A 26,128-nucleotide genomic window follows, 5' to 3' on the forward strand; every position below is an offset into this window, starting at 1 on the left:
TTCTCATGCTGATGCCAAATAGTGGCATTGTTTGCAGCATGCCTTTTAGGCCGGGAAGCCACGCCTGCTGTGAAGCTGCTCCTGCGTGCTTTGTTCCTCAAAACCAAAGGGATTCCTCCTGCTTCCAGGAGCCCCTTCAAAACCAGGGGATACCCGTCTGGGACGCAGCCTTGGAGCTGCTGTACCAAGGGATGGCTGGTGGTGGCATCAAACCCTGTAGAAGGTGGAATGGAACCTGCATCCCCCTCTGCTCCCTTCCACCAAGGAGAGGTATGCTGGGACACACCCTGCCTGGCCCCTCTGCTCCAAAAGGACACAGACCTCTAGTAGGTCTCGTGCTGTTTGTGCCTGCCCTGGGATATCCCACAAGGCATCAATCACCCATATTCAGGCTGCATGAATTGAACTGCAGGATGCTGGTGGTCTGGGCTCGGCCGCTCGCCGGAGGAAGGGGAAGTCTGACTCCGTTTCCTCGGTTTTCCCTCAGCACCCGAGCTGCTGTTGCTGTGCTGCTCTGGTGTTGGCCGGTCACCTCCGGATCTGGCGAGGGAACGAGTAGGCCTGGCGCTTCTGCTGGAAGTGTCAGCTACCGTTTCCTGGTCTCACATGGCTGCTCAGTGCAGAGAAAGCTGCAAATCCTGGTGCAAAGCTCCTGGGTCCTGCTAATATTTAGCTGTTCCGTAATAGGTGATCTATCTGTAGTGGCTTTTACCCTAGGAACTCAAGGTGCTTTTTTCATAAATGTTAATGAATTACGCTTGAGAACACAACTATAAAGTTAGTTAATACTTTTATAGGTTTTAAAATAACCCAAACCAACAAAAGGAATTAAGCTACGTGTTTGAATTGCACAGGAAGTCTGTGGCTGGAGTGGAAATGTGTCATCTCCTGCCAGACCTTTCTTCTTGACATGCTTTCTTCCACCTCACAGTATCTTGTGTTGACAAACACCCCAGATTTTCATGCATCTCCTTCAGTGTGCTTCAGGTTGCTCAGGATATCAACCTCCTTGTGAACTTTTGTTCCCTGAATTCTTGTGAAGCTTCTGGGAGTTTTCATGGCAAAGATGAAAAACTAGATTTGGGGATGGGAGAATCAGTGTCTGGTTATTCTCCTGGGAATCAGCACTCATGGATCTTGGCAATGTTACCATCTCTGTCTTCCAACCCGAAACCCATTGTCCATGAGAGGACCTTTCTGATGCTTCTGCTTGTAAGCAGAAGGTTCAAGCTACCTACTGGGTTTAACAGGAAAAAGAAATGATTCATGTTTTATCTTTTGGAGCAAAGACAAGATTCAAGTGCAAGCTCTCTATCTATTGGATGGTAAGGCTGCTTCCTCTGAGGAAGTGGAAGTTGGTACTAGAATGGCATTGCTTAATTTCTGTAGTAGCAGGCTTTGCAGGATGTGGCTTGACAAGAGTAGAAAGAAATTTTTGTAAATGGAGTAGATTTAGGGAAGTGGTAATAAGGGTAGAAATACGGATGCTCTTTGGGTCAGACCACTACTGCATGCATGAAAGATGGTAGCAATCATAACATCTAAATGGATGTAGAAGTTTCTCCTCAAATAATTTATGTGCAGAGGTCCTCTGGCACAGCTGCTAGTTTCAGAAGTAGTTTCACTGAGAGCTTATGCTCTGCTAAAGGGTTTTGCAAAAACATTTAGTAGATATTTGTAGCTAAACTTTTACACTTTTTTTTTTTGGTACCTTTTCAGGGGCCTGAGCTATCTCAGTTTTGTAGATTGGGGAAGCACCTTCCATGTTTTGGGTGTAGCTGCACACAAACAGTGCAGAAACATATTCTCCCCTCTCTGTCTTTGAACATCAGACCCTGTTTTTTACCACACTGAATCTGAGGTACCTGGATTTGAACATTGACCTTTTAGTCACAGCCAAAGTGGTGAGCAGGACAAGTAGAGTCCAGTTCTTGGAGCGCCCGTCTCTAGCTGTGACGGAAGGCAACACCATTAGCTCACATTAATGGCATAATTAAGTGGATAAAGCCTCTTTAAATCTAGCTTTGAGGAGCAAAATTCCTTTAATCTCATATTTGTAATAAATCACTGACACTGTTGAGGCAACTTTCCATTAGGAATGAAATCTGGCAGTCTGAAGAGAGACTCTGCTGTGTAAAGAGCACGTAGCTGGGTTGTGGTGGTCGCTGGGACTGCCAAACGCTGCAGTTCCCTCATCCTTGTCGTCTCCTGCGTGCACACTGGTTTCTTGGGCCTGTTTGCTCTAACAGCCTGCTGTCGTGTTGGCTTCCCAGCAGTGGCTGGGCAGGCATGCTCTGCAAAGGGTTATCGCGGTACTGGAAGGTGGTCTCTTTCTCTTTTCTTCCTCCCCCACTCTTTTTCCATGGCTTCCAGCTTTCTGGCATGAGTGTCACTTCTTGTGTTGTGATACATCCATGAGATAGGCTTCTTGAGTTTGGATGTTCAAAGCGAGCAGAGATGTTAGGAAGGAAGCTCTCTGTCGGTTCCCTCCCCTGGTTGATTTTTGATTGCTCATCACACTTGCCTGGGCAGTAGCTCTGTGTATGTCACATGCAATCCAGTTACCATGCAATCTTGATTGAAGAAAGAAAGGCTTTGCTCCTCATTCATGAGGTGATTCTAGCTGGGGGACATGAAATCCTAACAATACTTGAATTTATTAGGTATTCTCGCTTGAGATCTTGTTTTCTGAGATGAATGGAGTCATCATGGAGTGCTGAAGATCTGAGGTGGAGGAAGAGATGAAAGATAAGGTTGTACTTGCACCTACATGCCATCTCTTCAGCTCCCTTGCCAGCTGACCCATCCACCAGTAAAAATACTGTGTCTGGTCTGTTTGCAGTCAGGATCTCCTAAGTCCCAGGGCTCTGCCAAAGCATGGCGTGGTTCCCCAGGGCACCCGTGCCACGCGGGACATGCACACCTCCATCCCGGCTCCTTACTGGAGCTCATCTGTCCTCTCCACTGTGTTTCTGACCTGTGCTCTCTTGGGACCCTTCCATAGGGCAGCCTGCAGAAGCTATAGCCCGAAGGTCTGCTTTTTAAGTGAATTTCCTTGCAGAAATCAGACTTGATTTAAGCATATCGTGTATCTGTGAGTCTGTTTGCTTGGAACATATTGGCACAGACTTGCCTGTGCTTTGAATGATTTCTATCTCAAGGCAGAGCTAAAACTTGTCAGTAGTAAGTGCGTACTTATCGCTGAGCGTGTGACACATTCATGGGAGTCATAAAAGGAAAACAAATGAACTTCTGCCTGCGGTGAACACTGAAACGAAGACTGGGAAGCTGGAATGGTCTCCTCAGAATTCACACTACCAGGTTTTCCTGATCATTTGCAGTTGCTTTTACTGAAGCTAAGGATGGATCTTGAAGATTTTTTGTAGCACTTAACTAGACCATTTGCTTTTTCCTCACTTGCTGCTTCTTGTTGAATTTCACCCACTGGTTTCAGCGCTAACTATAAATGCAAGTGGCAAACAGTACTATTAAGTAGATTAAATCTCTCTTAGCTACAGGCTTATTCACATCATGGAGAAATGTTGGGTTTATATTTTTTTTTCCCCCTCGGAATAGTGTCTCCTGAAATTCTTAAACTAATGAGCAGACTAAATGGAAGCTGTGCATTATCCTTTTTGAATGCCTACAGATGATGGCTTGTAAGCTACTGAAGCATTAGTAAAAATTGAAAATAAAAAGCAGAGTCATCAAAATAAAATAAAATTAAGCACTTGCTAATTTTCCTAAAATGGTGTGCTGGCATTTGCCAGGAACTTGTGTTTGCTTGTTTTCTCTGCCCCAGCCGTTTGGTTACATATTGAGGAACCCTTGTTCTGTGTTCCCTGCGGAAACTTGGATGTTACTGTTTTAATTCTTCAGATCTTGGTTGATTTTACCTCTGATCCTGTTAACCTTGCTTCTTTCTTGGTTACACGTAAGAGTTGGTGTCGAAGATCTAAAGGAAGCCCTTGTAGCTTTCCACCCATAGACATACGAGCTCCTTCTCTTCTGTTTTCAGCACTGGGCATCTTTCAATGCTTCCAGCTTTGAATTCTCATGTTTATTTGAACTCCAGCCCAGCGTAGTATCAAATTAAGCTTTTGGGCTTTTCTTGATGTTTCAGATGGAAATCCATTGGGGGCTTTAAGCCTGGCTTTGTTTATTTTCTTTACAGGCATCTCTGTTTGAGATGCGCTGTAGCTGGACAAGGAGTAAGAGTAGCACGAGAACCCTATTCTTACTTGTTTATGACTAAAACATCCTCACAGGTCCTGATCCAGGTAGAGTAAGTCCTCTGGGACAGACTTGTGTGCCTATGGGGACTCAATTGCCCTCTCTCAGGTTGTGTGTAGCTGCAGTGTGTGCCCCTGTGGGGCCCTTGGGAGGATCAGAAAGTCACCAGCTTTCTCTTGGAAAGAAATGGTTGAAGGAGTTTGCATTCCTGCCATAGACAGAGTCAGGCAGAGGTGAGTGCTGGTGGAAAACGTGTTTTGGGGTGTACAGGTATGTCTGTGTGTTGTGTGCACATCTGTGTGTGTTTTTCACCTTCAGTGACAGTGGAGCAGCACCTCACACAACTCTGCTGGGGCTGCCAGGGGTCACACAGGGCTGCACCATGGCTGCTGCCCCCAGCCCTCCTTCCCTTGATGCCCTGTAGTCTCTGGATTTGGGTGGCTTCCCTGGGTGGCAAAACACCCTCACATACTGGACTGGTGAGTGGGATGGGCTTCTGACTTCCATCAGGGTCTTATCACCCAGGGTAGGTGATGCAGAATGGCAAAGCTGTGGCTGGTGCACAGGTTCAGGGCATCATGCCCCAGTCAGCCCCTGATTGAGCTGTGTGTCTGATGGGGCAGCCCCACGCTTGGCACAAACCCGCCTCTGTGCGTCTCCACCACGTGTCACAACCCATCATCGGCAGCGCGTCGCACGGAATCGTGTCCTCATGTGCTTCTCCTGCCTGGTGATCCATTGCCTCAGTGAAATTGCTTTAAGTGTTGGGCATTGCTCTTGCTTGTGTTTTGAAAGACAAGCCCTTGGACTTGCAATGAATTCTCCTTTGACAGCAGTTGCAATGGCTGTGCATTGTATAATTGAGCAATCGATTCCAGCTTGCTGTATTGATGTTTGCAGTGCAGACACGGGCTTGTAATAAACTGTAATGCTCTCTCAGTAATTAGGCAAGTGCCTGTAAATTTAAAAGGCAAAGTTTAAAAGCATTGGAACTTTTGGAAATCCAGTTTTATTACAATTTAAAAAATATAATTACTTTGGTTTATCTCTCCTCAGAGTGCTGTAATTTGGGACAAGCCCAGCTGGCATACATAGACCCCTCCCCAGCATCTTGGAAATCCAGTCCTGCTGGTGATACAGCATTCAGGCTGGTGGAAAGGATTTTGTTTTCTTTCCCCAATGTGGGGAGAAGGGAGTAGAAGTAGTAGGGCAGCATCACAGCTGATTTAATTTTGTTTTCAGTGCATGACACTTAATTGGTAGATTGCTTAATTCTAGGAACTGTTGTTCTGCACCGCCATACCACATAATGTATTTAGGTCATGGCTGTAGTGTTTGGTCAGAGGACCTGATTGTGTTTAGTGCGACTGTTTGCCAGATCCAAGTGGTGATTTGTGTTAAGGGTAGGTAGCGTTTGAGGCAGCGTTGCTCAGACTTTCCTCTGTAGGTAGGTTTGCACTCATCCTAGGAAAGTCTGACTGAGCAAATACCTTAAAACAACTGGAAGGCTTCTACTTCTGTTTTGTCTCCCTCTCCACTCCTTCTAGTAGGGTTGGAAGTGGCAGAAAGGAATGTTAAGAGACGAAATTTGGCTGCAGCCTTATGTATATCTGTGTTTGTAGGATTACAAATTGTTGAGTGGAAATTCTGAGTAGGATTAAGCAGTGTTTTCATTTCACTTGTGAAACCGCTCCTTCTTACTGGAGGTTTCTGGGTTGTTTCCCACCTGGGTCTGTTGCCGAGCTGCGGTGGCTGAGGTGACAGCTTATTTTGCAGAGACCCGTGTGACAGGAGGCAGTGTGCTGGCTCTAGCTGTGCTGAGAACCAGATGTGGCTGGGTGCACCTCTGTCAGCTGTGTCTGCTCTTGGAGACAACAGAACATGGGCAGATACGTGGAATCTTTTACAACTTTGGAAAACACCTAGCTAAGGATGGAAACTTTGGGCGTGTAGGGTGCTCCTGAGTTGGGGATGAAGGATTGCTGGAGCAGTTTTATTGGTTTGCCAGGGGCTGGGACTTCAGTCTGAACTATTCACAGGCTCCAGGTTCCATACCTCTATTTAGTGGAGATGAGCTAATGAGCCAGGAGGTTGTCAACCTACTGTAGTCGTCCAGAGTTCTGGACCATTCCCTGCTTCCTTGATGTTGTGTATCTGCCCTCGGTGAGACAGGCTGGACAGACCCTGTCCAGGCTGGAAAAGCGTCCCCAGTGCATGTCTCCCTGACATGAACATGGCTGCCAGGATACTCGTGGGGTTCAGAGGGATGGCCTTGCAGCCTGGTGTGTGCATGGTGCCTTGTGCTGATGGACTCTTGGGGTTTGAGGCACCTGCTGTCCCCTTCTTCCTTCCCTTTCGCTGCATGGGAAGCAGTGAGGCATTAGAGATGCTGGATGGATGGTGATGCTGGGATAACCTACTTGGCTATAAGCAATTACAAAACATGGTAGCTGTCCTCTGCAGGTATATTTTGGCCCTCACTCCTCTTTTGCAGTCTGGGGCAAGACTAAGTTGGCCTATTTGTATCAATTTGCTGAATGATCCGTAACCAAAAGCTTGGCCTTTCTGACTGACAATTTTTGTATTACCTCTAATGAAGAGTTGTGCTCCAGAGTGGTGACTTGTGGTCTGCAGGGATAGCTGGTGTAGGATCATGAGCGAAATGCTACTTTTGTCATGAGAAAAGAGTTGGGTTTTTCCCCCTCCCAAGTGCAATTGTTATTAGAAATGCATACTACCCACACTTACACGAGGCATGTGTATTGGGGACTGAAAGCTCACAAATCCTTTTGCACCGAAATAGCTTTTGCTCAGCCTACATTCTCTTAGTACCCTGAGCACAGAGCAGGGCGGGTGGGGACTGGCTGCAATGGCAGCAGCACCCTGGGCTTGCCTGACAGGTCCTCCCGAGGAATTTCTCTCCCTTTTTGTTTGCCACAACTTGGTCTGCGAAGGCCCGTGCTGTGTTATTTAAGAGTGGTGAACGTGTTTTGACTAGTTTTTGTGAGGCCCTTGGTGTGTTCTTGAGTACTCGGTAAAAAGCAACGATCGGGGAGCGCGCAGGCTCCGTTTCCTTGCTGAATGCTGTTCTTTTCCCTGGATTAACCTGCGCGCCGGGTGTGTTGCATAATGGCTCTGCTGTCCTGTGGCCCTTTCACATCATAAACACGGTGGCCACAGGCTTCGGGAGTGCAACTTAAGTACTACGCAGGTAGCAACCTAGAGGAAATGGTGTTCATTTTGTCCCTTCTTTTGCTAAGTAAGTAAATAAATAAACAAATATTTAAACCCCCTCTGAGGCTGGGGTTTTGTCGTGTGCAGGTCTGGTACAGAAAGGGTTGTTAGTACAGGCTTGGATTTCTGAGTCAGGCTCCCGTGCTGACGAAGCAGAAATAGTTTGAGGTCTGAAAATACTGCCTGAGTATTTGAAAATAGTTTGTGTGGACACAAAGCTGTTTACAGATCATTCATTCGCTGGCCATGTGCCTGTTTCTCAAGGACAAGGTGGTTTGGGGTTTTTGTAGGTTTTTTTTTTTTTTGCTTTAGAAGCACAGATGTACTTGGCAGGGTACCAGAAGATAAAAATGCTGGAAAAGAGTCCTCCGGTGTGAGTCCTCGTTTAATTAAAATACATATAACTTTAGGCTAAATGTGTGTTTTGCATCTTGCAAACAAGTTGGGAAAATATTTCTTCATTAGCTCTTACGTACAGGGTCACGGTATAAGACGCAGTCACTGTCTGTGCAGCTACTACACTGGCTGGTGAGATACTTTTTCCTTGGTAATACCTCCCTAGAAGATGCATTGTAGTTTCAGCTGCTGCTGCCTGGTCAATTCTGGCTCCCCAGCCCACAGCAGCGAGGAGATGGCACTGCTGCTCTGCTGCTGTTCCTCATGACTAAAGGAGAGGGATGCCCGACGGTGCCTGCCCTCGGTAGGGAAAGCAGAAAGCCCTGAAGCACGCTCTTCCAGCCCTTCTTTGTTGTGTGCTGTAGCACTGGAGGAGTATTGACAGTTGGACTGGAATTTCATGATATGTATATGTTTTATATATATTTAAGGGTTCATCAACTTTTCTTCTCTACTGCTGATGTTCTGGAGGTTTCTAAAGGTCACAGATGTGAAAACTTTTATTTTAACCACGTTGAAATAAAACTCATTATGCAGCTGACTCCTCCCCTGCTCTGCTCTGCTGTCTTGTTCCACAGGGATGGTATAAATGAAAACAGCTCTTCTTCCTCGTGCTGCTCATTAAAGCCGAGCTGTCCTGTGACAGCTTCAGATCCTCCCCACACCGGGTGTTTGTTACCATTGTGTGGTGCAGGTAGACAAAAGGTGGGCACCTCTCTCTGGGGATAGGTGAGCCTGTCAGTGTGTGTGCTGGGCTCCTCCTTGTCCAGCACGCTGAACCAGCAGCAACAAACCCGTAAACACACTAAAAAGGGAAATAAAAACAGTGGAGCCAAGTGCTCTCTTCCTTTTCCCTTTCCCTCCACCAAGTCTTTTGTATTTATATTGAGGTTTTCTAGCTTCCAAAATAAATCCCATCTGTTTAGCATACCTGAATTTAAAGAAATTAAAGAAAGACTTGAAATTAAATAAAAAGTTGACTTCTATTTAATAACCCTCCCAGCACTCAGTGGGAGAGAGGCTGGTGGTCACTGTGGGATGGTCCCTCAGGGAACCAGGCCCCCGAAGCAGGGTAGCCAGCTGTGTGCTGTTGGTGCCTGCTGGATGCTGCCTGGTGAAGGGGCACCTTCCCCTCTGTTTCGCAGTGGGTACTGGTTACAGAGCTGTGTGCAGCTGCATGTTGGTCACGTTCTCCGTCTGAGTGCAGCGTTGCCTGGGCCTGGCTTTGCTTCTCTTGTGGCGTGTGGTCTCTGACAGCGTACCCCAAGAAAGTGCAGGTTGCTTTCAAAAGCAGGGAGGGTGAAGGGCTAACTGTGCTCTGGTTTTGATCTTCCGCCCCCCCACTCCCCTCACCCCCCCCGAAAAGTAGGTCTTTTGTGTAAGCCTTCTGGCATTTCTGTGTACCTAATGCTTAAATTTTGAGCTTTTATCTTGAGATCTGTGACAAGGCCAAACACACAGAGGCTTTGAAAAGGCTGGTGGATGTTTGTCTGCCACGCCTGCTGTAGCAAACCCTGTGTTGAAGGGACAGTGTTTGTCAGGGACATCTCTCCTCCTCTTGCAGGAGGTGTGTGCCCAGCACCGAGGTGGTTTCTCAGCAGCTTCTCAGCAGTGAGCTGGGTGAAATGGGCCCGGGCTTGCCTGGGTTTGCAGAGGGCCTTGGTCACAAGGTGTAAATTGCTCTGTTCCGCCAGAAAGCTCACATTAGTGTGTCCAGGGGTGATGAGTTAGATGTCGATATGAATTCATTTAAAAAGCAAACAAAGAGAAGTGGCCTCAGGCTCTTTTCATCCAGGCTTATTTCCATGTCACTCTGGAGGAGCAATCTGGAGACTCTGCCCTTCATCTACAGTCTCAGCTAAGGAGCTGCCTTTGTTATGTTGAAGCTTCAATCTGCCTGCGCAGAGACCCCGGTGAATCCTTTTGGGCTGCACTCAGTCTGAGGTAGAAACAGCACGTGGTGCATGACATGTCTCTGAAGTGGCACTGGGTGGTTGTGATGGTGAGGTGGCACCTGGAGAGCACAGGGCTTGCTCTGGTGACTTGTGGTGGTCCCCTTCAACCCGATCAATGCCAGCCCTGCTGCAGGGACTCATTGTGGCCACGCCACCAGACCTTCCTCTCCTCTCCTTCAGTCGGTGGCCAGCATCCAAGGGAGGGTGCTTGGTGATGAAAGTGGTTGCTGAGGTGTAAAATGAGAAGTCAGCTGTATTTGTAGCCCATGTCATTTTGTATCTGCAAGCACATGTTTTATCATTCTGGTCTAAATTCTTCTCTTGATGTTCTCCATCTGGCTTGTTTTTAATTATAGTTGCCAGAAAGAAATTGTTCTGCATAAAAGAGACCATTGCAGAGGGTCCCAAGAGAAAAATCAGTGTTAGTAGGGGTGGATTTAGTGACTGGTAAAGTTGTTAAGGTAGGGTGAAGAACTGATTTGAATGAGAGCTGGACACAGCAGATTTTAGCTGATGTTTCCAGAGGAAGCCAAATGTAGTCTGAGCCAACTGTGTGCACATGGGAGGTATGCCTCTGCTCTGGTTTCATTCTTTTGTTTTAGTTAGGGGCTTTTTTGTGTGTGTGTGTGTCTTTCAGTAGTATCCAAACTAAGTTACTTAAGTAAGCTTAAAACCAGAAAAAAGTACAAGTAATAATAAGGTTAGAGGCCGTTCTATTTTTGAAGGGGGCTGAGGGTGGGGACTATCTCATTAGAGAAAAGCAGTGGTGGTGTGTGTAGGGAAGGTCACTAAATTTGGGCACAGCCAGTCGGTGCCTTGAAGGATGGCTCTTGAAGAGGGTATTTTCCAGGCTGGGACCTCAAGCCAGTGAGCTCAAGGGTCCCTGCAGAAGAAGTATAAAATCTGGGGCAATTGGGCACCTATGGAGCAGCGAAGCAGGAGCCAGCAGCCAGCTGATGGCCAGGGTGGCTGGCAGAGGGGCAGCTCTCAGCAAGGCCTATCTTAAGAAAACTTCTCAGTAGCCTGGAGTAGAAGCCTTGCAGAAAAATGTGTTGCAGCCTTGGGTCCGCTGGCAACACCCGCAGCCAGTTTGTCAGACCTTTCCTGCTTGGTATTTGGAGTGAGAAGGAAAAGGGAAATCTGTAAGCTCCATTTGGTAAGGGAATGCTTTGTGCCATTTGAGCCAGGAAATGTGTGGCCTTAGGGGTTCTAAGATGGATGGACTGGGATTGGTGTGGTTGGGTTAGGAAGGGCCAGCCATAGTCTTAAACTGCACTGCTGCTAGACCCCTTCCCCTGCACCGTCTCCTCCTTTTTGCCAGAGCTTTTCCATCTGTTGCCCATGCAGATACCTCGGTGGCTGTGGACTGAAATGGGCATATTCATCAGGCCTCACTTGGGCAAGTCTGTGAAAGGTCCCTACGGGAGACTGGCCTGGTTTTCCAGATGGAGTGGCGAGGGAGCTGTCTGCCCTTGCAGTTCTCCTGGCCTCTCCTGTAAGACAAAACCATCTCCTGCTGATCTGCAGGGTGAGGTGGACCTCTGGGCAGGGTTCTGGGAGTCAGCAGAGACGCCTCCTGACTCTCAGCTCTGCCGTTGACCTGTTGCGATCCTGGGAAAGTTAGATTGTGGCTTTCTGCCACGACTTTCCCACCATCTTTACCCCCTGCCCCCTCCCTTCCTTTTCTTTCCTTTTTCCTATTTAGGCAATGAGCTGTTTGGGAGAAGGAAATGCCTCTGGTAACATATATCCAGCATCTTTTGCAATGGGAAAGCTACCACAAAACTAGCAATTGAAGTAAAAAAAACCCCAGTGCATAGGACTCTCTTTTTGCTTACTAGGGGGTAGCATCTTTTCACTCGGTCCCTGGAAGCGCAGGACTGATAACAACTGTGTGTCTTTCATACTCCATAGAATGTGGTATTATGGATGAGTAAATTGTCATTATTATTTCCTCACCAGACAGCTAGTGAGCCTGTGGATATCTAAAGCAGGATAGAGAGTATGTTGTTTTCTGTTTTGCTTTCCAGGCATTTGATGTCAAGAGTTAGACAGAGGGAAAACACAGAACCCTGTCCTGTCTTTGACTTAAACAGTGGGAGTCTTTAATAGCTTCTGGTTAGTTTGGGTTTAGAAATCATCTTAACAGGAAGAAAGAACACTGATGTTAGCTTTTTTTTTTTTTCAATCCTTCTTGTGAGTTTCTGCAGTGATTTGCCAGGCTTTTGTGCTGAGGTTGTTTACTGATTTTTTTTATTCTAGAAGGAGCTTCCTTGCCAGATAAACATTATCCCTTTTTTTACAAATTTATCTCCATTGCTGGAGCCTTTGATTATTTAGCTTTCAGAACACTCTATCAGTAAGAACAGCATTATTTTGGCTACAAATGGATCTAGGTAGACTTTTGGCTTAACATTTTCTATTGTATTGTTTGTTTTTTAACTGGGGAGGTTGCTCTCATTTTGTGCCATTGTATCTCAGAAGGCACCTTCAGTTTCCTCCAAAACATCCCTCCCGTGCTTTTCACAGGGTAGACCTTGTCTTTCTGGGGAGTGGGAAGAAACATCTGGCAGAGTCTTGAGTTTGTGCAGTGCAAAGCTGATGGGCCTGCAACTTTCTGTGTTGGCGAGTGACAAAAAGATCTGATGGTAAACATGCCTTGGAATAATAAGGTATCATTTATTGCACTAGTGTGTGCAACCTACTAGCAGAGTATTGCTCCATGGCCTGTAGCCTCAGGCTTGCAGGAGTTTAGCGTCAACAAAATGAGAAGCAAATTGAAAAGTTAATTTTGGCATGGGGGCATTGTGCTGTGCTCCTAAGAGGTGGTATCTGATGAGCTTTCACTTGATAGCATGTTTAAATCTAGCCCTAAGTACGTTGTAGCAACTGAAATGTAAATTAGTAGACTTTTTTTTTCCCCTTCCAACTTGGTTGCTTTTCTTTCCAGAACTCATCAATAGGATATGAGGAGGTTGGAAAAGTTTTCCAAAGAGTTTATGGTGTACAGTGCACAGGATAATCCAAGCTTGCAAGTCATGAGTCACACATGCTGCTTTCCTTCCTTAATTTGTGGTGTTGCCCCATATTCGACTTCCATGCCATTTAGCTGGGGAGCAAGCTTCCAGGAACAATCCCCCAAAAGACACATTAATACACGAGCTGGAAAATGTGTTAGTAGGAGAATTACATTACTGTGGAATACATATCTTGCATAATTAGTGGAGGGAAGGAGGTAAATGAGCTGACAGGACTTCTTTTACATTTAATTTGCATAGTTCTTTGATAATATTAAGGCATCTTGGGGGAAAAAAAGGCACCATAAAACCCAGCACATAACACCAATTGCCTTTGAACCTTTCCCAAACAAAAAAATTACCGTAATAATATGTGCAGGGGAAGAAAGAGGCAAGAAGTAGGTGTATTAACTGACTTGGAGAGTGTGGGTAGGCTTGAAATTTATGATGTTCTGCAGATCTTGGCAGTCTACCAAGGATTCCCCTTGTCCCCTCTGCTTTTCAGCATGCTGAAAGCCCACTGAGATGCAAAATAAACAGCATGTTGCTATCAGACATGACTGGGAATATGCTTAAGTAGTGCATTCAGTTTAAGAGCCAGTTCAGTGCTGCAGTGTTGCTATGTTGATGAGAAGAGCTGGATTTTAAAGCCTTGAGTATGTAAATGAGCTCCCTGTCATCCTCATGAAAAGAAACAGGACAAGATTTGGGGTCAGCAGGCTCAAGTCCATTGACTTGCTCATCCCAACAGGCCATTTAAAAATAGAATGGTGCAGTAGTGGTCTAAAAAATATCCTTGCTTTACTTTCCTGGGAGGATAAACAAGTGCTTTAGTATGAAGAGATTTGGGAAAAGAGGGGAGGGTGCGTAAGAAACAGTTTGGGAATTTTGGTCACTAAAACTTTAACATGTACTAAATGAAGGGAATGGATGGTGGGCCCTTTTCCATGGGGTGGGAGCCAGACTCAGCTGTCAGTTGTGGCTCCCATCCCTGAGAGCAAACTCCTGTTCCTGAGATGATGTAGCCTCCCCTACCTGTTGCTGCTACTACTCAGTGCAGCCTCTGCACCCTCCTCAGACCGTTGGCTCTGGAGACAGTCATCGCACGCGTAACGAGATGTATCAAGCATCACTTGATCAGAAGTCATCTTCACTGCATAGTTCATTTCTGTACTTAACTTCCTGGCCAGGTGACAGTTACCCTGTGATCCCAGTCTCTGATACTTTTGGTATCTGGCAATACTCTAAGAAACTGCTGTTTTCAGTTAGCAGGGGTTGCATTTTGCAATCTTGCTGGGTTTTTCGGATACTCGTCGTAATTGCTGACAGTTTGCTGTGAGAAACAAAGCCACAAGAACCAGGGGAGGTGGGAGCCTGGGACACCCCCAGGGGCCACAGCTCCAGAACATGATAAAAACTGGGCCTCCTTCTGCAAGAAAAATGCTGTCCCTCCGGAGCGTTAGCTGGTGGCATTGCTGAGAATGGTGTCTGGATGGGGCCTTAATGGTTACCACATTTATGGAATGCCCTGGGAGTTGGATTTGAATAAATTTTAATCCCAGGGGATTGAGTTCAGAGGGTTTCTCCTATCTATGACTTCTGCAGTTCCTTTGTTGCATTCAACAGCTTTGCAATTTTTAATGCAGGGTTTGTTTTTTCCCCAAAGCAAGGGCTGGCTATGGAAATCTGAAGATCAGCTTCCGAAACAGGAATGCTTAGCCATTTCGTGTTGCAAGCAAAATTATACCAGCCTGCTAATAGTTTGACAAGTCTGTTCTTGAGCAGAGCTGTTAAGCAGATAAATAAACAAACAAAAACTCTGCTCATGCTTACATGTTGTGCTTGTGGTGTTTGCTTTTCCCCTCCCTCTAAAAATGTTGTAGTGAAAAGAACCTGGCTTTAAAATGTCCATTAACTTCTTCCATATAAATCAGTGTTGTGTAGCTCTCCCCACCCCCATATATGCTGCAGATGCTTAGAACATGAATGCTCCATACATTCTGAAAAGGGTATTTGGAGTAATTTTAAACAATATTCTGAAATGACCGGGGTTTAAATTTGGCCTGGGATACTGAGCAGCCCACACTTCCCACAGTCTGCAGTTCCCTTGCTTTGCAGTCCCTTAGGGGGGTTATGGAGAAGCTTTTCCCATCCCCGCTGCAGAAAGAGCAGAGTGAAACACGAGCAATCTCTGCTGTAGCTGTCACAGCCCCAGATTTTGACAGGGCCTGGCGGAGGCACAGGCAGGATCCCCTAAAGCTGCAGGGGAAGGGCGGTCGGACTGGTGCACGTTACTCATCCCGAGTGGGCCGGTCTCGCAGGGAGGAATGGCATCTTGAGAAAAGTTGTGAAACTGAGCCCTGGGAAATTTCAAGCTTCTCTCTGGAAATAGCCAGCCCACCAGTAGTTTGTAGATTTTAAAAAGGCAAATAGAGCAAACTTTCCATAACGTGTGGATGTCTTGCTGCTTCACTCTTCTCTGTGCCACTTTTTTTGCTTGGAGTATGTTCTGCCACCATTTTTGCAGCTTTACTTTGCTGCAGAATGAATGGTGAACTGTATTTAACTACTTTTTTATTTTTAAAGTTTATTCCTCCTCAGTCCTACTTAGTGTTTTGACTTTTTTTTTTTCCTCTGAAATGTCCTTGTTCCTCTCTTATCTTTAGCATATTCTTTTTGTACCTCAAACTGTGCCTCTCCACGTCCTTGGGTCTTCTAGTTCCTTTCATAGAGCCGTGGAAAATAGGGACAGAACTAAGAGGAGACATTTTTCCACCTCAGTGTAAAACATTTTCCCCTCTCCCCTTGGTGGGGATGGTAAATCTTGAGGAGAAGACCATAGGCTTTTGTCATTAGGCAGAGGTCCAGGGTGGGATGCTGGGGATGCATCTCTCCAGGGTGTACTGAAAGGCTTTGGTTCAGTAAGTAGTAAGGGCAGGGTGAGGTCAGTCTTGGCCACCTCACACATGTTATGACCCTATCTTTGTTTCAAAATCCAAACCAGCTTGAGACCAAACTGTAAAAAGAAACACATGCAGTAAAGAAAGTTTACAGAGCCAGCAGAAGGCTGAGCATAGTAATTTATTTACAGAACGCATGTGGATTGGTTAATAAGGGGGTGGGGAGGAGCACAGAACAGCAAGAGTTGTAAAAGAAAGCAGAGGCTGTGAATTCTGCTGCGTTTCATCCTTTCTAATGTACAAGCAGTGCCTGGCCTTTGCCTCCATAGAGGACGGTGTAAGTGTGAAGGGGTCGAGATTTCTCCAAAGAGACTGGTGGCTTGGGGTGCTTCAGTTCTGGGGTGCCAATCTCGAAAGAACCAGTAAAGAGATTATGAAGTTACTCCAGGAAAAATACACATTATTGGTGTCCATCAGCAATAGTGGATGCCACAAAAATGATCAAAGGGCTGGAGCACCTCTCCTATGAACTCCGGGTGAGACAGTTGTTGGGCTTGTTCAGCTTGGAGAAGAGAAGGCTCTGGGGCGAACCTTACAGTGGCCTTCCGGTACCTGAAGGGTCCTACAGGAAAGCTGAGTAAGAACTGTTCACGAGGGCCTGTAGCACTAGGATGAGGGGTAGCGGTTTTAAACTAGAAAAGCTGAGATTTAGGTTGGATATTAGGAAGAAATTCTTCAATATGAGGGTGGCAGATCACTGGAACCAGTTGCCTGGAGAGGTAGTGGAGGCCCCATCCCCGGATACATTCAAAATCAGGCTTGACGGAGCTCTGAGCAACCTGCTCCAGTTAGTGAAGATGTACCTGCTTACTATGGGGGGGCTTGACTGGATGACCTTTAAAGGTCCCTGCCAACCTTTACACATTCTATAATTCTGTGATTCTATGCTGCATATAGGCTTCTGCCTAGGAAATGTAGAAATTGGTGAGGAGAAAGTTAAAGGAAGTGTGAGTTTATTGAAACATTTTGTTGTGGGTTTTTTATCATTATTTGTGGTAAGAATGAAGAATGTAGCAAGCATACCTGTTCTGGAGAACTTTACTGCTTTCGAGGAGAGAGTTTGGGAGTGATGCTTGAGAAATGCATTGGGGGACCAGACTTTTTGACTGAAAGTCTTGGGGCAGACCGCTGGCTGTTAAGTTGAGAGCTGGGAAACACTAATACCAGGACCATTTCTAAGTGCCTATTCAGAAAAAAAATACAGAGCAGCTCATGGATGCATCCCTACCTCCTGTAAAAATATACTTGGGGGAAAATAAGGTTTTTGTCAGGAGTCAGTGGAGGCAAGTTGCAGCCCAGCACGGCTAGAGGGGCCTGTCACGCTGCCTGCCTCCCAGCCCCGCGCTCCGCCTCCTGCCAGCTCTGGCTCTGCTCTGGCTGCCGAGCAAACGAGTTTAATATCCTGATCTGCAATCCCCCGCCCCACCCCGCAGTTTGCTTTTTCTGTGTTAACTTTCTGCCGTTTTAGTGATCTCAATCAGCTTATCATATGATCCGATGAGTGCCAGAATGAGCCTGGTGCTCCTGGGAGAAATAGATGTGACAGGAGGCTGGAGGGAGGCAGGGGAAGGAAGGGTACGAGCTCGCTGCTGCAGGAGCTGGGATCTAATAGTTCTGCTCCAGCTGTACCGAGAAACCGAACCCTTCTGGTGGCATAGCTGAAGGGAGACGTCTTGTTCTTGTCTGGCTGTCATGAGGCAAGGCGAGAGAGCTATCGCAGGTCTGGGGCATCACTTGAAGAAACCTTGGGGTTTGGTTTTTTTTTTGATGATGAATACCAAAGCAAAGAGCAACATCATTTTGCCACCCCCATGTGCTTACATTTGCCCAGTAAAATATCACCCAGGTGTACCAGGCACTGGTGCTTGGAAACGATACTCGATATGTGGAGTTCAGCTATTTTGGCATGTTAATATACTGTCAGTACTGACTACAAGCTTTGCTAAAGTAAACAGAAGGGAAGCTGTGAATGTAATCTGCTGTGCTTAATCTTGATAATCATCCTTTTAATGAAAAGAAAAAAGAAATGGGTTCTAGGATTTGTGTAAGAACATTTTAAAGAGAAACCGTTGGGGTTTTTTTTAGCCATCTAGGCTATTTGTTTTTCATATGAAATATCAGAAGGGTCCAGCCCAATTGGGGAAAACCCAGTGTCTGGAACTCTCATGCAGATGTTTTGCTCTGTGTATGCTGAAGGGATGGGTGAGACGCTGATGCTGATTGTTCTCTCTCTTCTTCAGGGTCGGCATGTCAAAACGGGTCAGCTGGCAGCCATCAAAGTCATGGACGTTACGGAGGTGAGTAGAGGAGCATCCTGCTTTATTAGCAATAGGGGTAAAACTTACAATATGAGAGATGGCATCTGGCTTACCTCGTATTCATGTTGAAGGGCACGGTCCTCGCACGCGATCGGTTGCTTTCTGTTTGCGGGACCTGACCCTCCGAGCCCATCTGCCCTTCACAAGATTTCTGTGTGCTTGTGTGCATGGCCCCCTGGCCTCCACAAATTGCTCTGGCTGGTCCCAGGATGTATGAGCACACGTACCGCTTCCTCAACAGAGATTCCTTAAAAGGGAGAGGGGGAAAAAGTCAGATACCCTGCTTCTCCTTTTTTATATTAAATGTACCCTCTTGCTTTTCCCAAAAATGAAGGTGAGGAGGCTGCTTGATGTAGGGGACAGTAGTTTCCCTGGTACATTTGCAGCCTAAAAAGGGTATGCATTTATTCAAAGCAAATGGGTCCAATAACGTTCCCAGAAGCCTGAAAGCAGAAACATCTGCAAGAATGATGAGCAGACTGCTGGCAGAATTCAGCAGTGTAAAGTAGTAGTTGTAACTGACCCGGGGGGATTTACTGTGGAGTTTTAGATGGGAAAGCCGGGAAATTAGCCCAGCCAAAGAAATAAAAACTATATGCCCATATTTGAGTTTTTAGATGTCTTACAGTTTATGCTGTTCAAAAAGCAATCAGTTTAAATTAAGTCTTCAAAACAGATCAGGAGAAGCACGGGGTTTTCCCTCTTGATTCCATTTGTATTTTATGGTTACGTCTGCAAATTAACACAATGACTTCAGATTCAAAATGGAATGAGATCCTCCTCTGTGCAGTGCTTGACTGCTGTCACAGTTCTGAGCAGGGCTGTGCCTCTTCAAACAAAGTGTCATATTTTTCTGAAGTCCTCAACCTTATATAGATATTAGTGGGAAAGTCCTGTTAGCCCATGTACATTGTACAGAGAAGAGGGGTCTTTGACAAGCTGGTTATGTTAAGCAAAATTCCTGCAGGGGTGTTGCTGCAAAATGTTTTACATTTTAGTGTGGGTATAGGTGCCAACAAGTGAAAATGGCCTTGGATACAAACTCCTTGGGGGGTGTCTGGGTTGTAATGGGTAAACAGGCAGGAGAGGGGAGGAAACAGGAAGACAGGGTTGGGTCAACTGATAGGACTTCAGCCCTATCTCTGCATCTCCTTGTGATCAATGAGCAGTGTGACTGCTGCTCTCTAACTTAAGCCATTGTGCCTGCCAAGAGCTAGACATTCTTACTTTGTAAGATGGCCTGATAAAAGTGAGTTTCCAAAGGCTGCCTTCATGAGGAGGCAGCACTCTCTGGCTGCAGCTAACCAGGCAGACAAACCAGAGAAGAGTGAAGGTGCACTGACAGTGCAGTGAACGTTCTCTCCGCATCAAACCTTTCCATTCGTGCAGCGGTTTTACACGGGGCAGCTCGCTGGCCTGTGCCCGACGTCGGCGGCTTCTGTAACGCTAAGGTCGACTGTACTGTGCACTCCCTCTGTTTCTAATAGTGTGTATTAATCACAAGCAGTTGTAAAAAGAAGAGGTTGCACAGCAAAAGGCAAACAGCCTGCAGTATGGCTCAGCTCATGTTGTGGGAGATGGCTGATGGTTTGAAACTTTCTGTAATTTCTGGCTGGTTTTGGAAAGCTAGTTGGGTATTGGCACTTTCTATCTTTTATCTCACAGGCTCATGCTTTTTTTTAAGGGATATGAAGGGCAGTCAGAGGGAGTAGTTTGGAGATGTTCAGCCCATGCAGTTTAAAAGCGTTGTGGATCCTACCAGTGTATCTCACGTGTTTTTGCTTCAAAATAGTGAGCCTGTGGATGCTAAAAACATGGTGTAAATTCTTCCAAGTCGTGTGAAGTCAGGTCCACTTTTTAATACCAGCAGTGGATGACACTGTTGCTAAGACCAGGCACAGGTGATACCATTGCACTTAACATTTTCCAAGCGCAGATGTGGCTGATAGGATATTCCTGGCCACTCTTGCTCGCTGGTTCCTCGCCTGTCTCCCAACACTTGTGCCGGCACAACTGCCCCGGGGCCAGATGGTGACCTGGATCAACGAACAAGCCCTGGTTCCAGGTTAAAAATACCCTCACTCCTCTCTTTCCCCTGGTTATTTATAACCTGGATTGGTTCGTTGATCTAGTTCAGCGTGTGGTATTACAAACAGTTGTGCCGTCGCCATGAAGGAGGTGGCATGAGACTGGAAAAGAGCTGCTGATAGCCATGGGGGAGAAGGGTCAGTGGCTCAGATTGACTTTGCTGCCAGAGATGGCCATATCATCAAGCCATGGCTCTAGTTCTTTAAGGGATGACTTAATGAGAACCAATTTTTGCTGGTGTATCCTGCAGCTCCATCCTGGTTCTAGCGCACCACAGTGTATGGGAACGGTGGGAGGAGAGAACATGGGGACAGAAGTGGCAGTGACTGTCCTCAGCACTGCACTGACACAGACGCTGAAGGAGCCCCAGCCCCAAATTGACCTCCTTTGCCTGCTTCAAGAGCTACAGTTAGGTGTACTGCTCTTTTAGCCTAATGGTAACTAATTGTGTCCATGCTAAGAGGCTTGAGTATAAACTTCTACAAATGTAATTATGATTTTAGGGGTTTTTTTAATGAGCAGCCCCTGAAGCTGTAGGTGATTTGAGCTTCTGTGCATATTTTACTGGCAGCGTTAATGCCTTTCCGCTTAAACAGAAGCGGTGCCTTGGAAGATATCTGATTATTTTGTCTAACCTGCGTTGAGAACAGACGCAAGACTAGCTTTCTTCTGGGATACCTCTGATCCAGTGCTTGCTTTGCCAAATGCTTAACAAATTAGAAAGCCTAATGTGTTGGCACGCTCTGTGGGCACACCCCAAATGTTCAGTTTTCAAGGCCCCGATTCTGCAATTCACCCATTGCTCAGGATCAGCGAGGTTACATCAGTTGTGGCCTGTGAAGCTTTGATCACCCGAATGGGAAGGATGTCAGAGTGAAGGCTTTCCTTGAAGAGTTTTGGTTGGCACAAAGAAAATGAGGTAGTTTAAACCTCCAACCAGAGGTGTTTGAAGAAACATTACAGCTCTGTAATGTGCATGGTGGTGTGGAAATGCTCTTCATCCTTCTCATCTTTTCTTGTGGTTTTCTCTTCAGATTTTAATTTTGAAAAGAATGGTGGTAAGGATGAGAAAAGAGGAGGTGGGCTGAAGATATCATCTTGATCTTTGAATATATTATGACTAGTTAGTACTGCTGCCTGAAATGTTGGGGGGGTGTTGATGTGCATAAAACTTTCCTGTCTCTTCCACTTTCCTCCTCTCTAAACAAATTAAGAAAAGATCTAGAAGATTTGTGTGGGTCTTTATAGATCTTTATATCTACAGCACTAAAGTGAGCATGGAAGGATCTGAAAGATGTAAAGATCTCTAAGTCTGCCTACATTCAGAATGGTGCATGTATTTCCACTTTCTGAGGGCAAAGCTAGAGTGCATTTAGGGTGAAAAAATTTCACTGGAGTGTAGAACAAATAAAAACAAAAAATCCCACCCATACTTGTCGATTTAAAGCTCTTCTCTTGTTGGAATGAGCCCAATGACCATAAAAGGGGAACAATATGAACTATCAGCCTATACACGCTTCAAGGATTATTTTCCAAAATGTACATATGTAGGATGAATCTCATGCTGCACGCGTGTTGTTGGGGGAGGCATTAGTTGAGAGATCCCTGTAGCCTGTCTTGAGTCTTTTTCTTGTAGTTTGTCTTTAATCTTTTTTTTATTGTAAGGTCTCTGCTCCTTTTGGGGCATTGGTTTGGAGAACATTGGCGTTGTTCAGTCTGTGTTGACCCGTTCCACTCACTGACCTCGTGCTATTAGGTTTCTGTGAGCTCCTTGCTGCATTCCGGCCGGCAGCACCGTGGGGGTACCGAGTGAGCTGTGACTGATGTTATCAGATGCAACAGAAGCACGCTGGCTGTAAGATTCGGCAGTCACCCCTTTAGTTGGAAGGATCCATTTTCTCCTGAAGCAAAAAGAGATTTCAAACCTTATTAGCAAAGCTGACTTGGCAAATCTTCCCTGCATCTAAGCTGTTAACTCGCCTTACACCTTAAACGGGCCGCTTGACTCCGCTTAACTCTTTTGGAAGGTTTCTTTGCAGCTGCACGGTTGTTTCCAGTGTCACTCCTGTGTTCCCCTTCCAGCAATGCTTTTCTCTTTGAAAGGTTTAGTAACTGATTTTGAGGGAAGAAACACAGTCGCTTCTTTTCTGTTTGTTATAATCTCTGACGCTGCTGCTTCTTCCTCCTACCTCTTCCCACACACGCTCTTGGCATCCCTTGGGAAAGTTTTCCGCATGCCTTTTTAATAGCAGCATTTCTCAGCTCTTGTGCCCGGTGTTTCATGACTTGTCCAGTCTAGTTTGTGTAAAATTATGCTAAGTAAACAACTGGATACTGTATCCTGCTGATTTATGAAAGAAATTGGATTGCTTTTAGTGCCTGCCTGTCTTGCCCTTTCTGTGCGTGCTCTGCAGAAAAATTAACAACCCCAAACCAAAACCTCCAGGCCTGCAGAGAAGCGTGGCACATCTCCTCTACACAGACAGGAAAGGTTACCCAAGTTATTAATTGCCATCTTCCTGACTCTGCTGACTGCTTTTTTGTGTTGTAGTAGGCAAGTCACTTTGTTTTTTGTGAGTCCATATCTCCTGGCCTACGTGGCACTATAAACCGCGATCCTGTGGATGATGTATCCATCATCTGTAAGTCATCCCAAGAGCTGTCCGTGTAAAGACTGCTGATAAAAATAAATGTGTCTGTTCCCACACATGCAGGCAGGCAAAATGAGGGGAAAACAAAAGTAATAACCACTAGAAGTTTGCCCTAACTCTTATGTGTTTTTTTTCTTCTATGAAACCCCAAATACAGCACGTGGATTTTGATTTGTTTAAAAGGAGAAGGGGGGGAAAAAAAGAGAAGAAAGTGGAAGTTGCTGTCTCATTGTAGCAGTCTGGGAAATGCAGATCTTTTCAGCACTGTGCAACAGAACTGGGGCAAGCCAATCTGGGGAAGCTGAATTTGGGCTGGCCTTTTAGTATGGAGACATGAGTGCACTGCTTTACCTGGCTTAGCGTGGCTGCTTAGTAAACTTGTATAGCGCTCCGTGGCACTACTTGCTGCTAAGTTAGCCGAAGCAAACCTGATGCCAGTAGTTAGTAAAAGCCTTTGCTGTGCCTCTTCTTCTTGATTTAAGTTGGGGAAAGTGGATTGAGGACCAAAAAAATCCAGGTAGTTCCCCTGGGGATTACTGGCACCTTGCTTGCTTGTCCCTCAGAGGTGAGGTTGCTTACTACCTACCACTCTGTTCAAAATTCTGCAGTCTTTAGTTAAACAGTTACCTGGCAAAACAAAGAGTAGTTCTATGGAAAGGGAAAAAACAGGAAAGGTATTTACAATGTGGACAGCCCTGCTGTCCAGTCTCTCCTGAAGCTGATTAACCTCTGATCTCTTCCAGGGATGAGGTGGGAAGGAAAAAAAAAAAAGGCTGCTGGGAACTTTCTATTACAGTTCAGAGGAAAACAGAGCTGGTCAGTGGTCCCTTGAGCTGTAAGGTCTGTTTTGGGAGGAGTTCAGAATGAGCTACAGTAGTCTTTGCAGCCAGCACGGCAGCCTCTTTTGAGCTGCAGATCATTTGTATAATTGACTGCTTCCCTCCTTAATCTGAGGCCCTGCACCTACCTCTGCTGTGTGCCCTTGCCCAGCAGCTTGGCACAGTTCTTGCCCCTGCTTTGCCATGGCCCTGATGCTAGGATACTCAGCCCTGTGGTGCTGGCAGGGTCTGCAGTGTTGGCTGACGTCTGTGTGGGACCAGGCTCTGCTGCGCCCCCCATCAGCTCCATGCTGCCCATTTCTCTGCGGGACCCCCATTAAGATCGGGCAGAGGTGGTCCTGTCCCTCCGCAGGGTGAGGGAAATGCATGGGGTGGGGCTGATGGCAACACCCCGTCCTTGGGTGGCAGAGCAGAGACAGTACAGTAGAGTGACGTTTAGCTTTGGAGAGCCTTTGGTTCTTACAGTCATACAAGGAGCAAGGCAAATGCATCTAACATCTGTCTTGAGTCAGGTCTCAGATATTTGAACACCGGTACCAGTTTGCATAAAGGGCAAACTTTCACTCTCTTCACCCGAGTCTTGGGGTGAGCAGCAAGAATGTCAGGCTGGAGAAGCTAATTTGGGAAGGGGAGGTCATGAGGTTTGATGCAGTTGCAAGAGAGAGGTTGGATAGGGAGCTCCCCATGTAGTTTGAGGTCAGGGCAGGAAGCTATGGCCTATTTACCAAGCAGCTTGGGAAATTAATTATGCACATCACGGCTTGACTGGAGAAAACTGGTGGTGACTACCAAGGCTCTGGGTTGCTGTGACCTGGGAAAGAGCAACTTCACACTGATACTGTTTGGTTGAGGGAGAAAATTGGTAGTGAGGAGAGGAAAAAAAAGAGATGTAAAACATTCAACATGCTTGTTTCTCTGTTTGATTTTTTCAGCACACGTTTCCTTCTTAGTGCACGATTTCCACCTGAGTGGAAGAGTGTCTGTGTCCACAGCCTATTGTCAGTTGTCCTTGTGGGTATACCTCTCTCTATATTTTAACATGCTTGTTTTGGAACATGACTGTTTCAAGGCTGGAAGAAACAGATGTTTTCCTTTTGCCATGAAGATCCTTGAGGGCACCATTGCTGCCTCACCAGCATCTATTTATCTGTCAGCAGCAAAAGAGCTGTGGCTGTGAAGGCTTCGTGGTGCTTATTTAGCAGTCGGCCTGTTGTGTGGTTTTTCAGCTGAGGCTCGGAGATGGCTTCCTACTCAAGGCTGATTATGGATCACTGTGTTAAGAAACTGCAAGGCAAGCTATGTTGCCCCTGCCTTCTCCTCATCTGTGTGCTGATGTCGGGTCTCTTGTGGAAGGTTTTTGTCCTGTCTAGCAGAAAAGGTTTTGCAAGTGCTCTGTAACCTTACCTGGCTGTAAGAGAATGAGGTCTAGCTCTGCTGTAGCACATCAGGTGATGCTCAGGATGTACTTACTCCTCAGCTGTGGCTCTGAGATCTGCTGTTGCTCCTGCTGAGCACGTGTTTAGCAGTAGAGCACGATGGAAACTAGGTGGCTGGTTAGGCTACAGCTGACTTTGGCCAGCGAGAGGACAGGAGTGGTTGTTAAGGTTTCTCTGCAAGCCCTGATCTCTTTGGACAAGTCTTGACTTTTTCCTTAAAAATTTCTTCTCTCCGGCCTGTCGCTGTGACTGCATTGGCACAGAAGGAAAGAGCAAGTCATCTCGGCGAGCTACACGTGGCTGTTAATGTGTTGCAATGAGTAGGGACAGGTGCTTTAATTTCAGCTATTGGACACTGTCAGTCCCGGTGGGCAGTACTCATGCACTGAACTGTAATCCTGGGCCCATTTTTCTTCAGGCCTCAGGCCTGGTGCCTGCGGTCATCTGGAGGCCTGCTGGCTGTTAGCGTCGGTGAGGAAGTCGCTAGTGACAGGGTGGTGTCCTATGTATACGGGTGACTGCCAGCAGTGGTGACGGCTCAGTGTGGGTATTGCACGGGTGCTTTCGCAGCCGCCATGTTTAATCTGCCTGCGCTGGCACGAGCTTGGGCAGTAACAGCCTGCGCAGGCTCCAGAGGTGGAACGTTTCTTCCAGGCCGAGGGGAGCAGCGTTCGTGCAGGTGGCCACGACGTGGGCGATTCACTGCTGCCTCCCCGAGCGCTGAACTCTCTTTGAGCTGTCTGAGGAGATTCACATATTGATGAGAAGCAGGAATGGTTTGTATGCACCTGGTAGCAAAGAGTATGGGGCTGCATTTTGTAGCATCGCTGTCAGACACACGGCACAGCCCAGTTTTTTCCCCTCAGTGAATCAGAGGAAAACAAGGCAACCCTGTAAATGCAGCCTCAGAGCATGTGTGCTCTTGCCAGTTTGGGCAGAGTAAAACCCAGTTTGGGCAGAGTAAAACCAACGAGGATTGTGTCATTCTAGCAAGTGTCTAG

The 26,128-nt window shown here is 46.4% G+C and overlaps 1 protein-coding gene across 2 annotated transcripts in view; it reads left to right on the plus strand.

The window, feature by feature from the left end:
- The window catches only part of MAP4K4 (mitogen-activated protein kinase kinase kinase kinase 4), a 165,515-nt gene that overhangs the window by 60,243 nt on the left and 79,144 nt on the right, over nt 1–26,128 (plus strand). For both annotated transcript variants that reach the window (XM_084271746.1, XM_084271747.1), the window contains exon 3: nt 18,036–18,092. In XM_084271746.1, coding sequence (XP_084127872.1) covers nt 18,036–18,092 — 57 coding nt within the window. The remainder of the gene's footprint in view (nt 1–18,035; nt 18,093–26,128) is intronic.

The sequence above is a fragment of the Gallinula chloropus genome (assembly GCF_964237585.1).
Source record: "Gallinula chloropus genome assembly, chromosome: 1".
Classification (NCBI taxonomy): Eukaryota; Metazoa; Chordata; class Aves; order Gruiformes; family Rallidae; genus Gallinula; species Gallinula chloropus.